Source organism: Heptranchias perlo, chromosome 32 (genome assembly GCF_035084215.1).
Source record: "Heptranchias perlo isolate sHepPer1 chromosome 32, sHepPer1.hap1, whole genome shotgun sequence".
Taxonomy (NCBI): Eukaryota; Metazoa; Chordata; class Chondrichthyes; order Hexanchiformes; family Hexanchidae; genus Heptranchias; species Heptranchias perlo.
The window spans coordinates 3,044,720-3,058,535 of record NC_090356.1 but is presented as its reverse complement, the minus strand read 5'-3'; the positions used below and the strand labels follow the sequence as shown (position 1 = coordinate 3,058,535).

Genomic DNA, 13,816 nt, shown 5'->3' with positions numbered 1-13,816 from the left:
CAGGAGAAAGTGCATCAGGAACAAGTCTCACCCATGAAATCTTTCATCTGAGTTAACTGCACCATCTACTGGCCTAATAATTACTAATTTCTTTTAGCCACAGATGAGCTTTGGAGCACTGTTCAGATTACGCCAACAGTTACAGAACCAATCCCAGACTAGCCAGAATTCAACAGCAATTCAATGGAAAGAAATTGGCTAATAATTGTAGTCTAAATCATCCAGCTTCCCATTCCTGTACCACCAAATTAAACAGCTCTAGCTCCCTGCATCCTATGTTGAAAGCAAAATGCAGTAGAGTCCTACTTTGATTCCTCCTTTCCCAAGACCACAAACTCTTCACCTCCTTTAGTCTTCAGGTTTTTAAAACTTAAGCCTGTTATTCCCAATTTCCATAGCTTCTCTTGCTTTCTTCAACCTTGTTGGCCTTGGCTCTTCATCCAGGTTTCTCAATTAAAAAAAACTCATGATTCACATGTGCAAAATGATCTCCTGACCTCTGCTGGAGCACCTGGTCTGATCCCACACATTTAGCAGTGTTCCGCTCAAATAAAGAGCTTAACAAAGATCAAAGATTAATGATTACAAGATGCACTGCATTAGAACAGCAAAATGGTACCAATCGAGTGATGCACACTGAAAACAAATTCAGGTTTATATAGAGAATAATGGAAAGTCAAGGGTAAAACAACCCTAGTCCACACCTACGCCCTGTCCAGGATTGACTTGTCTAATGCTCTTCTTGCTGGCCTCTTGAGCTCCATGTTAAATAAACGGCAACTCATTCAAAACATTGTCGCCTGCATCTTATCCCATCCTTAATCCCATTCCCGTCACACCTATCCTTGCCGACCTCCAGTGCCTCCCCATTCTCCAACATATTTAATTCAAAATCCACATTCTTACTTACCAACCCCTTCGCGACTGTGCCCTTCTCTGCTTTTCTGAGTTCTACAGCCCTTTGCATCAGGTGTCAGCCTTGGCTCATTGTTAACACTCTTGTCTGAGTCAGAAGATAGTGTGTTCAAGTCCCACTCCAAGACTTGATCATATAATCTAGGCTGACACTCCACTGCAGTATTGGCAGAGCACTGCACTGTCAGAGGTGCTGTCTTTCAGTACAGCATAAGTGTCAGACTAGATTATGTGCTCAAATCTCTGGAGAAGAGCTTGAACCCATGATTTTGAGACTCAAAGCAAGAGTGCTACCACTGAGCCACGCCTTTGCTCTGCCATTGGGGGCTGTGCTCCGGAATTCCGTCCCTAAACCCTTCTGCCTCTGCCCCTCTCTCACCTTTAAGATCTTCAAACAAGCTTTTGGTTACCCCCTCCTAAAATGTCCTCCTTTGATGCAGTGCCATTTTTCTCCTTACACTTCTGTGAAGGGCATTGGGATTTTTTCTACATGAAAAGCACAATGAATGTGCAAGTGCCTCACCTGTAAATCATTCCCAAAGACCCTGTGCCTCATCTGTAAATCATTCCCAGATTTTGTGCCACATCTGTAAATCATTCCCAGAGACCCTGTACCTCACCTGTAAATCATGCCCGGGGAATCTGTGCCTCACCTGTAAATCATTCAGCGACCCTGTGCCTCACCTGTAAATCATTCAGCGACCCATGCCCGGGGAATCTGTGCCTCACCTGTAAATCATTCCCAGAGACCCTGTGCCTCACCTGTAAATCATTCCCAGAGACCCTGTGCCTCACCTGTAAATCATTCCCAGAGACCCTGTGCCTCACCTGTAAATCATTCCCAGAGACCCTGTGCCTCACCTGTAAATCATTCCCAGAGACCCTGTGCCTCACCTGTAAATCATTCCCAGAGACCCTGTGCCTCACCTGTAAATCATTCAGCGACCCTGTGCCTCACCTGTAAATCATTCACAGAGACCCTGTGCCTCACCTGGAAATCATTCACAGAGACCCTGTGCCTCACCTGTAAATCATTCAGCGACCCTGTGCCTCACCTGTAAATCATTCACAGAGACCCTGTGCCTCACCTGGAAATCATTCACAGAGACCCTGTGCCTCACCTGTAAATCATTCACAGAGACCCTGTGCCTCACCTGTAAATCATTCAGCGACCCTGTGCCTCACCTGTAAATCATGCCCGGAGAGCCTGTCTGTCTTAGGGAAAGTCGAGCTGGAGAGTCAGTGGTTGATTCCGGATACATTAGGTCAGCAGCTTCAATCAAGAGCCCACTATCTTCTCACACTGTCACTTGCAAAGCCTGCAGCAACACAAAACCAGAGACAGAGGCATTGGAAGCCACCCTTTCAGGCAATAGCTCAATTAAAAATCTGATTGCATGTACGTGTCTGTTATTAATGCAGACATTACAACACAAGAAAAATTACAAGATGTGACAAATTTTGCATAACAATGTATTCTGCATAATGTTTCAGATTGTGATTGTGCATCTTACATCATTTAATTGGTCACTCTTACAAGCAGCATTCCAAGTGCAAAGTTTCAAACAATGTCAAGTGGGTTTTCCATGACTCATTAGCAATCTTAGCAGCTTGGCCACATTTTTCCTGGCTAAATACAGAAGGTAAATATTTAGGTGTCAAAATTAGTGCTATTTGCTATGTAGAGATACCACCAATGAGATAATAGTACGTAGGCCAAAAACTGCAGTCAAAACTCATATTTGTCATTGAATTCAGCCTTTTATATTACTTCTTATGCCAAAGGACAGTATCTATGCTTAAATAAAGTGTTACGGGACAAAAGTCTTTTTTTTAAAAAAAAGGTGGCCCTGAGCATAGTGGCATCTCCAGTTATAGTCAAAAAGGTAACCCAGAATACTTATATGTTGATAGTGCACTGATAGCAACAGGAGTATGGTACTCCCACCAGCAACTGCACACTACCAATATAAAAGAACTAAACTCTGCAACAGCATCTGATTCCCAACAGCCACCAGAGGCAGTAGAGAATGCAGGACTCCTTCCTATTAACCCATGAAAGCAACCAGCAACAAAATCAGGAAAGTAGAATTTGGAAGTTATGGCTATTCACTTCACTATTTTTGCAGTGCCTCACCAGCATCATAAAAGCATTTTAAACAAGGCATAAATACAACACACTTTATTTAATTCAAAGCAACAATCCTACCTGACTGGCTCACCGACTCCATTAATTAACTTATTATTTGAGAGCTGAGAGCACCTCAAGTGATTTCCTACAGCTATTTTCTCAAACAATGAAAATGAAGATATAGTTCAAGCATGTATTAACTTAATTGGTACAATTTAGATTGTAAGTGTTCACTTTTTTAAAAATACAGTAAAGGTGTACTTTCTTCCATTAAAATGAGGGACTTCAGTTATGTGGAGAGGCTGGAGAAACTGGGGTTGTTCTCCTTAGAACAGAGAAGGTTAAGGGGAGATTTGACAGAGGTGTTCAAAATCATGAATGGTTTTGACAGAGTAAACAAGGAGAAACTGTTTCCAGTGGCAGACGGGTCAGTAACCAGAGGACACAGATTCAAGATGATCGGCAAAAGAGCCAGAGGCGACATAAGGAAACATTTTTTTTATGCAGCAAGTTATGATCTGAAATGCACTGCCTGAAAGGGTGGTGGGATTCAATAGTAACTTTCAAAAGGGAATTGAATAAACACTTGAAGGGAAAAAATTACAGGGCTATGGGGAAAAAGCTGGGGAATGGGACTAATTGGATAGCTCTTTCAAAGAGCCGGCACACGCACGATGGGCCGAATGGCCTCCTCTTGCGCTGTATCTACTATATGATACGATATCATGAAAATTTGCCAAAGGAAGTGAATTGAGAATTGGTTAACAGACAGTAAACAGAGTAGGAATAAATGGTCTTTTTCAGGTTGGCAGACTGTGACTAGTGGGGTGCCGTAGGGATCGGTGCTCGGGCCCCAGCTATTCACAATCTATATCAATGACTTGGATGAGGGGACGAAATGTAATATTTCCAAGTTTGCTGATGACACAAAACTAGGTGGGAATGAGCGTTGTGAGGAGGATGCAAAGAGGGGATATAGACAGGCTAAGTGAATGGGCAAGAACATGGCAGATGGAATATAATGTGGAAAAATGTGAAGTGTGGGATTCTTTGAACGTTACCGCATTTATAGTCAGAGAACAATACCTGGTGATTACAGATAATCTTTCAAAATGCCCGTTGTCAAGGCAATCAAAGTGTTCATGTCACGCTACACGTAACCCCACCAGCGAAAAAAAGTTATCTGTTTTTAATACAACAGGTCATTCTCTCTCTTTCTCTTCCTTTCGGATGTTTCTCTCTCTCTCTCTCTCTCTTTTTTGTTCTGGCCGTTTGTATATTCGGTGGTCCTGTATGTAACATCTCTCTGTCTGAACACTTTGATTGCCTTGACAACGGGCAGTTGGAAAGATTATCAGTAATCACCAGGTATTGTTCTCTGACTATAAATGCGGTAACGTTCAAGGAATCCCACACTTCACCTGACGAAGGAGAAAGCCTCCGAAAGCTTGTCATTTTCAAATAAAACTGTTGGACTATAACCTAGTGTTGTAAGATTCCTTACATTTGTCAACCCCAGTCTATCACCGGCATCTCCACATCATGGATAAGATTACAGACTACATTTGCCTCTCAACAACTTCAAGTCACATAGCACCTTTAATGTATAAAAACATCCCAAGACACTTCAAAGCCATAATCAGAGAAAAGATGAGCAGCTTGTCAAAGAAGGGGACATTAGGAGCGGTGACCAGACGGTTGGTCGAAGAGATCGGTTTTAAGGAGGAGAGATAGGTGGAGAGTCAGAGGGTTTTGGGGAGAGAACTCCAGAAGGGAATGCATCGATGGCTGAAGGCAAGGCCACCAATGGTAGGACAAAGAAAGGATGGGATGCACAAGAGGTTAGAATCCAATGAATGGAGTTTTGGGGGGGGGGGGAGAATTGTGGGGCTAGAGCTTATTACAGAGATAGGGATGGGCAAGGCCATGAAGGGATTTAAATGAGGCGTTGGGGGGATCAGAAGCCAATGTAGGTGAGCCAGGACAGTGATAATGGGTGAGTGGGACTTGGCGCAGGATATGATACAGGGCAGCAGAATTTTGGATGAGCTGAAGTTTATGGAGTGTGGAGGATGGGAAGCCAGCCAGGAAAGCATTGGAATAGTTGAATCTGGAAGTGAACGATGTGGGTTTCAGCAGCAGATAGGCTGAGGTACGGGCAGAGGCAGACGATGTCATGGAGATGAAAGTAGGTGGTCTTTGTGATGAAGAGGATACGGGGTCAGAAGCTCAGTTCATGAACAGGATGCCGAAATTTCAAACTATTTGATTCAGCCTGAGACAGTGGCTGGGGAGGAGGATGGAATCTGTGGCAAGGATATGGTGTTTGTAGTGGCGGCTGAAGACGCTGGCTTGGATCTTCTCAATGTTTAATTGGAGGATATTACAGTTTATCCAAGACTGGTACGGGTACGGTAGCATAGTGGTTATGTTACTGGACTAGTAATCCAGAGGCCTGGACTAAAATCCAGAGTCATGAGTTCAAATCCCGCCACGGCAGCTGGCGAATTTAAATTCAATTAATTAAATAAAATCTGGAATTAAAATACTAGTATCAGTAATGATGGCCATGAAACTACCGGATTGTCGTAAAAACCCATCTGGTTCACGAATGTCCTTTAGGGAAGGAAACCTGCCGTCCTTACCCGGTCTGGCCTATATGCAACTCCAGACCCACAGCAATGTGGTTGATTCTTAATTGCCCTCTGAAATGGCCTAGCAAGCCACTCAGTTGTAAAATCTCGCTACGAAAAGTTATAATAAGAATAAAACTGGACGGACCACCCGGCATCGGACCACTAGGCACCGGACACGACAATGGCAAACGAAGCCCAGTCGACCCTGCAAGGTCCTCCTTACTAACATCTGGGGACTTGTGCCAAAATTGGGACAGCTGTCCCACAGACTAGTCAAGCAACAGCCTGACATAGCCATACTCACAGAATCATACCTTTCAGCCAACGTCCCAGACTCTTCCATCACCATCCCTGGGTATGTCCTGTCCCACCGGCAGGACAGACCCACCAGAGGTGGCGGTACAGTGATATACAGTCATGGAGGGAGTGGCCCTGGGAGTCCTCAACATTGACTCTGGACCCCATGAAATCTCATGGCATCAGGTCAAACATGGGCAAGGAAACCTCCTGCTGATTACCACCTACCGTCCTCCCTCAGCTGATGAATCAGTCCTCCTCCATGTTGAGCACCACTTGGAGGAAGCACTGAGGGTAGCAAGGGCACAAAATGTACTCTGGGTGGGGGACTTCAATATCCATCACCAAGAGTGGCTCGGTAGCACCACTACTGACCGAGCTGGCAGAGTCCTGAAGGACATAGCTGCGAGACTGGGCCTGCGGCAGGTGGTGAGCGAACCAACACGAGGGAAAAACTTACTTGACCTCGTCCTCACCAATCTACCTGTCGCAAATGCATTTGTCCATGACAGTATTGGTAGGAGTGACCACCGCACAGTCCTCATGGAGATGAAGTCCCGTCTTCGCACTGAGGACACCATCCAACGTGTTGTGTGGCACTACCACCGTGCTAAATGGGATAGATTCAGAATAGATCCAGCAGCTCAAAACTGGGCATCCATGAGGCGCTGTGAGCCATCAGCAGCAGCAGAATTGTATTCCAGCACAATCTGTAACCTCATGGCCCGGCATATTCCTCACTCTACCATTACCAACAAGCCAGGGGATCAACCCTGGTTCAATGAGGAGTGTAGAAGAGCATGCCAGGAGCAGCACCAGGCGTACCTAAAAATGAGGTGCCAACCTGGTGAAGCTACAACTCAGGACTACATGCATGCTAAACAGCGGAAGCAACATGCTATAGACAGAGCTAAGCGATTCCACAACCAACAGATCAGATCAAAGCTCTGCAGTCCTGCCACATCCAGTCGTGAATGGTGGTGGACAATTAAACAACTAACGGGAGGAGGAGGCTCTGCAAACATCCCCATCCTCAATGACAGCGGAGTCCAGCACGTGAGTGCAAAAGACAAGGCTGAAGCGTTTGCAACCATCTTCAGCCAGAAGTGCCGAGTGGATGATCCATCTCGGCCTCCTCCCGATTTCCCCACCATCATGGAAGCCAGTCTTCGGCCAATTCGATTCACTCCATGTGATTTCAAGAAACGGCTGAGTGCACTGGATACAGCAAAGGCTATGGGCCCCGACAACATCCCGGCTGTAGTGCTGAAGACTTGTGCTCCAGAACTAGCTGCGCCTCCAGCCAAACTGTTCCAGTACAGCTACAACACTGGCATCTACCCGACAATGTGGAAAATTGCCCAGGTATGTCCTGTCCACAAAAAGCAGGACAAATCCAATCCGGCCAATTACCGTCCCATCAGTCTACTCTCAATCATCAGCAAAGTGATGGAAGGTGTCGTCGACAGTGCTATCAAGCGGCACTTACTCACCAATAACCTGCTCACCGATGCTCAGTTTGGGTTCCGCCAGGAACACTCGGCTACAGACCTCATTACAGCCTTGGTCCAAACATGGACAAAAGAGCTGAATTCCACAGGTGAGGTGAGAGTGACTGCCCTTGACATCAAGGAAGCATTTGACCGAGTGTGGCACCAAGGAGCCCGAGTAAAATTGAAGTCAATGGGAATCAGGGGGAAAACTCTCCAGTGGCTGGAGTCATACCTAGCACAAAGGAAGATGGTAGTGGTTGTTGGAGGCCAATCATCTCAGCCCCAGGACATTGCTGCAGGAGTTCCTCAGGGCAGTGTCCTAGGCCCAACCATCTTCAGCTGCTTCACCAATGACCTTCCCTCCACCATAAAGTCAGAAATAGGGATGTTCGCTGATGACTGCACAGTGTTCAGTTCCATTCACAACCCCTCAAATAATGAAGCAGTCCGAGCCCGCATGCAGCAAGACCTGGACAACATCCAGGCTTGGGCTCATAAGTGGCAAGTAACATTCGCGCCAGATAAGTGCCAGGCAATGACCATCTCCAACAAGAGAGAGCCTAACCACCTCCCCTTGACATTCAACGGCATTACCATCGCCGAATCCCCCACCATCAACATCCTGGGGGTCACCATTGACCAGAAACTTAACTGGACCAGCCATATAAATACTGTGGCTACAAGAGCAGGTCAGAGGCTGGGTATTCTGCGGCGAGTGACTCACCTCCTGACTCCCCAAAGCCTTTCCACCATCTACAAGGCACAAGTCAGGAGTGTGATGGAATACTCTCCACTTGCCTGGATGAGTGCAGCTCCAACAACACTCAAGAAGCTCGACACCATCCAGGACAAAGCAGCCCACTTGATTGGCACCACCCTAAACATTCACTCCCTTCACCACCGGCGCACTGTGGCTGCAGTGTGCACCATCCACAGGATGCACTGCAGCAACTCGCCAAGGCTTCTTCGACAGCACCTCCCAAACCCGCGAACTCGACCATCTAGAAGGACAAGAGCAGCAGGCACATGGGAACAACACCACCTGCACGTTCCCCTCCAAGTCACACACCATCCTGAATTGGAAATATATCGCCGTTCCTTCATTGTCACTGGGTCAAAATCCTGGAACTCCCTTCCTAACAGCACTGTGGGAGAACCATCACCGCATGGACTGCAGCGGTTCAAGAAGGCGGCTCACCACCACCTTCTCAAGGGCAATTAGGGATGGGCAATAAACGCTGGCCTTGCCAGCGACGCCCACATCCCGTGAACGAATAAAAAAAAATCCAAGACTGGTTGTTGGAAAAGCAATCTTGCAACAATCGGCAGTGGATGAGTCAAGAGAGGTGGTGAAGAGGTCGAGCTGGGTGTTATCTCACCTATAATTTTTTCCATTATGCTACTTGATTATGACCTGTATATCAAGTAAGTGGATGAACTCCAACTGACAGACAGTGATACTAGAGTAGAACAAGATGCCCTTAAATTTGAAGTTAATATAAGTGATTGCTTTTAAATTGTAGGTTATTGTGAGTAACCTTTTAAATTTCCACTATGTCTTCCATCTTGCTCAGTGATTAGGCAGCTTGCATTTGCTTGATCAGTGGACTAGAATTTTTTGATACACAGTGCAGTTATTCTTATGATTCAATGCTTACAGCAAGATGATTATTTGAATGCAAAGCTTAATGCAGTAATTTATCATATTCTACACTCAATTACCCACACAGTAAGTTTCCCAACTCAGGCACACCATCAAAAGGCACCAAGTAATTGCAAGATACTTCCACACAAGGGAAAAGAAAACAAATTAATTAACTTCAAGAAATTCAGCTGTTTCACTACTTTGTACCTTTACAGTTACTCCAAGTTTGCTAGTGAAGTCACTTTTTCATCTACTCTCACCTAATGCTTGAACTAGGCCTGTACTGTTATTTCAAAGAGCTTTTCCAAAACAACTTCCCAGCAAAATATTGCAATACTAGCACAAGATGATACTGGATGCTTCCATGAATTACAATATACAAATCCAATCTCAGGTTCAGGTGACAACAAATGGCAAGAACAGTCTTTGTCATTTAAACACCAAGACTGGATTAAGGGAGGAGAAGGAGAAAGGGAGTGGGGGGCGGGGGGAAGAGAGGAAAAGTAAGGAGGTCAGAAGGGATACAGAGAGGGTGGGGAAGAGGGAAATGGGGAATGAGGGGGAAGGGGAGAGGAGCACAGGAAAGGATATTGATCAGTGGACTGCATCTCTGCCTGGGGAATCCCCTCAGTACAAGGGGTAGGAATGCCAATGACCAAAGTATTAATTCAGCCATTTGGGTGGGAGGGGTGAAAAAAATGCTGGGGTGGAGAAATTTAGATGACTGGGGTTAGGGGAATTGAAGCATGAGACAGCTAGCCATCAGGGTAAGAGAATACCAGCCTGTGTTGGGTGAGGGACTGTTAATTGGAAAATGCAGCCATGAGGAGAGGTTATCTGTAAAAGAGGAAATGAAGTGAATGGGGGTGGCCTCTGAGGGGGAACTGCAAGCAGTGGAGGAAAGGATTGGCAGCTGGTAGGTGGGTTGGAACAGGAAATGCAGCAAGAGAGGGGGAGTGGCAGGGGAGGTGCAGTCAGTGAACTAATGGGAATTTGAGTCAGCGGGGCAGGGGGATGGGGGCTGAGTTTAATCTATGCCTCACTGCTCATTGGGAGGTTAATGACACCTGCTCAATTGGGGGTTCACAATTCCTGTTTAGCTGGGAGGCTCTGGGTCAGAAGGGGAGGTGTGGGTATCGGGTGCTCATTTCAATTAAATGCTGCCTATTCCACTGCTTCTTCAGGGTTTCAGTGTCTAACATAATTGCTGCCTACTTGGGCTCGTTGTTTACCAGCCATCGCCTACCACAAATACTTGATGACACTCCTTCAATTTGTCAGTCATGTGGGGGACGGAGGGTTGAAAAGGTGTGTGACATTTCCATCTCCTTTGGGTTTACCATTTCATTACTTATTCCGCTTGATTTCAGAGATGGTGGGTGCTCCATTATTTTGAATTTAACACAATGACAGAGCCATCTACAGATGCAGTACCTTTGGAATCCTGAGATCACTCACTGTTTTTAATATATTTAGGTAGTCAGGTTTACTATTTGTTTACTGTAGACAGTGGATAATTTATTTGAAGATAAAAGAAACTCCAAGGTGTAGCTAGAATCTCAACAACAAAGTTTTTTTGGTAGTGGGAATTCTACTTGTTTGAATCTGGACTGAGTGTCAGCTGGCTATTTAACCACAAGGGGCATCACAGCCAAGTCTGATCCTATCACCAATAGCAGTCCACACACACGACAACAACTGCAGTTTAACCATTTCTCTAGCTGACATAAGAACATAAGAAATTGGAGCAGGAGTAGGCCAATCGGCCCCTCGAGCCTGCTCCGCCATTCAATAAGATCATGGCTGATCTGATCCCAACCACAAATCTAAAGAACACAAGAAGTCGGAGCAGGACCCGGCCACATAGCCCCTGGGCCCTCTCCGCCACACACAGGTCATTGACCGATCCGAACTCAGCTTCATGTCCAATTTCCTGCCTGCTCCCCATAACCCCTAATTCCCTTTACTTCTAGGAAACTGTCTATTTCTGTTTTAAATTTATTTAATGATGTAGCTTCCACAGCTTCCTGGGGCAGCAAATTCCACAGACCTACCACCCTCTGAGTGAAGAAGTTTCTCCTCATCTCAGTTTTGAAAGAGCAGCCCCTTATTCTAAGATTATGCCCCCTAGTTCTAGTTTCACCCATCTTTGGGAACATCCTTACTGCATCCACCCGATCAAGACCCTTCACAATCTTATATGTTTCAATAAGATCGCCTCTCATTCTTCTGAACTCCAATGAGTAGAGTCCCAATCTACTCAACCTCTCCTCATATGTCCGCCCCCTCATCCCCGGGATTAACCGAGTGAACCTTCTTTGTACTGCCTCGAGAGCAAGTATGTCTTTTCTTAAGTATGGAGACCAAAACTGTATGCAGTATTCCAGGTGCGGTCTCACCAATACCTTATATAACTGCAGCAATACCTCCTTGTTTTTATATTCTATCCCCCTAGCAATAAAAGCCAACATTCCGTTGGCTTTCTTGATCACCTGCTGCACCTGCATACCAACTTTTTGATTTTCTTGCACTAGGACCCCCAGATCCCTTTGTACTGCAGTACTTTCCAGTCTCTCGCCATTAAGAAAATAACTTGCTCTCTGATTTTTCCTGCCAAAGTGCATAACCTCACATTTTCCAATATTATATTGCATCTGCCAAATCTCCGCCCACTCACCCAGCCTGTCTATATCCCCTTGCAGGTTTTTTATGTCCTCCTCACTCTCTACTTTCCCTCCCATCTTTGTATCATCTGCAAATTTTGATATGTTGCACTCGGTCCCCTCCTCCAAATCGTTAATATAGATTGTAAAGAGTTGGGGACCCAGCACGGACCCCTGTGGAACACCACTGGTTACTGGTTGCCAGTCCGAAAATGAACCATTTATCCCAACTCTCTGCTTCCTGTTCGATAACCAATCCTCCACCCATGCCAGAATATTACCCCCAATCCCGTGATTTTTTATCTTAAGTAATAATCTTTTATGTGGCACCTTGTCGAATGCCTTCTGGAAGTCTAAATACACTATGTCCACTGGTTCCCCTTTATCCACCCTATACGTTATATCCTCGAAGAACTCAAGCAAATTTGTCAGACATGACTTCCCCTTCATAAAGCCATGCTGACTTTGTCCTATTAAATTATGCTTATCTAAATGTTCCGTTACTGTCTCCTTAATAATAGACTCCAAAATTTTACCCACCACAGATGTTAAGCTAACTGGCCTATAATTTCCAGCCTTCTGCCTACTACCCTTTTTAAATAACGGTGTTACATTAGCAGTTTTCCAATCTGCCGGGACCTCTCCTGAGTCCAGGGAATTTTGGAAAACTATCACCAAAGCATCCACAATCCCTACTGCCACTTCCCTCAAGACCCTAGGATGGAAGCCATCAGGTCCAGGGGATTTATCCGCCTTGAGTCCCATTATTTTACTGAGTACCATCTCCTGAGTGATTTTAATCGTATTTAGCTCCTCCCCCCCGAGAGTCCCCTGTTTGTCCAGTGTTGGGATATTCTTAGTGTCCTCTACTGTAAAGACTGAAACAAAATATTTGTTCAGCATTTTTGCCATCTCCATGTTTCCCACCATTAATTTCCCGGTCTCATCCTCTAAGGGACCTATGTTTGCCTTAGCCACCCTTTTTCTTTTTATATAACTATAGAAACTCTTGCTATCTGTTTTTATATTTTTTGCTAATTTCTTTTCATAATCTAACTTCCCTTTCTTAATCAATCCTTTAGTTACTTTTTGCTGTCTTTTGAAGAATTCCCAATCTTCTATCCTCCCACTAAGTTTGGCTACCTTATATGTCCTTGTTTTTAGTCGGATACTATCCTTGATTTCTTTACTTAGCCACGGATGGCTGTCATTTCTTTTACACCCTTTTTTCCTCAGTGGAATATATTTATTTTGAAAGTTGTAAAATAACTCCCTAAATGAACACCACTGCTCATGTACCGTCTTACCCTTTAATCTATTTTCCCAGTCCACTTTAATCAATTCCGCTCTCATACCATCATAGTCTCCTTTATTCAAGCTCAGTACGCTTGTTTGAGAATCAACCTTCTCACCCTCTAATTGGATATGGAATTCAACCATGTTGTGGTCGCTCGTTCCAAGGGGATCCTTAACTAGGACATTATTAATTAATCCTGACTCATTACACAGGACCAGGTCCAAGGTTGCCTGCCCCCTTGTAGGATCAGTTACATACTGCTCAAGAAATCCATCCCTGATGCACTCAATGAACTCGTCCTCAAGGCTGCTCTGCCCAATTTGATTTGTCCAGTTAATATGATAATTAAAATCCCCCATAATTATGGCTGTTCCCTTATTACATGCCCCGACTATCTCCTGATTAATACTTCTTCCAGCAGAGTTGCAACTATTAGGAGGCCTATATACTACGCCCACTAATGTTTTTTTTCCCTTATTATTCCTTATCTCCACCCAAACTGTTTCATTATCTTGATGCTTTGTCCCAATATCATTTCTCTGTATTACAGTGATTCCTTCCTTTATTAACATAGCCACCCCACCTCCCCTTCCTTCCTGCCTGTCCTTCCTGATTGTTAAATACCCTGGCATATTTAATTCCCAATCGTTGTTAGATATGATGTGGAGATGCCGGTGATGGACTGAGGTGGACAAATGTAAGGAATCTTACAACACCAGGTTATCGTCCAACAGTTTTA

The 13,816-nt window shown here is 45.0% G+C and overlaps 1 protein-coding gene across 5 annotated transcripts in view; it reads right to left on the bottom strand.

Moving 5' to 3' along the window:
- The window catches only part of kcnab2a (potassium voltage-gated channel subfamily A regulatory beta subunit 2a), a 274,196-nt gene that overhangs the window by 161,587 nt on the left and 98,793 nt on the right, over positions 1-13,816 (bottom strand). For 3 of the 5 annotated variants that reach the window (XM_067970202.1, XM_067970204.1, XM_067970203.1), the window contains one exon: positions 2,101-2,234. The exons of 1 other annotated variant lie outside the window; for it this stretch is intronic. In XM_067970202.1, the coding sequence (XP_067826303.1) occupies positions 2,101-2,177 (77 nt within the window). In that variant the 5' untranslated portion in view covers positions 2,178-2,234. Of the gene's footprint in view, positions 1-1,535; positions 1,547-2,100; positions 2,235-13,816 lie in introns of those variants that run through there. One more of the 5 variants, XM_067970205.1, reaches the window with a different exon arrangement.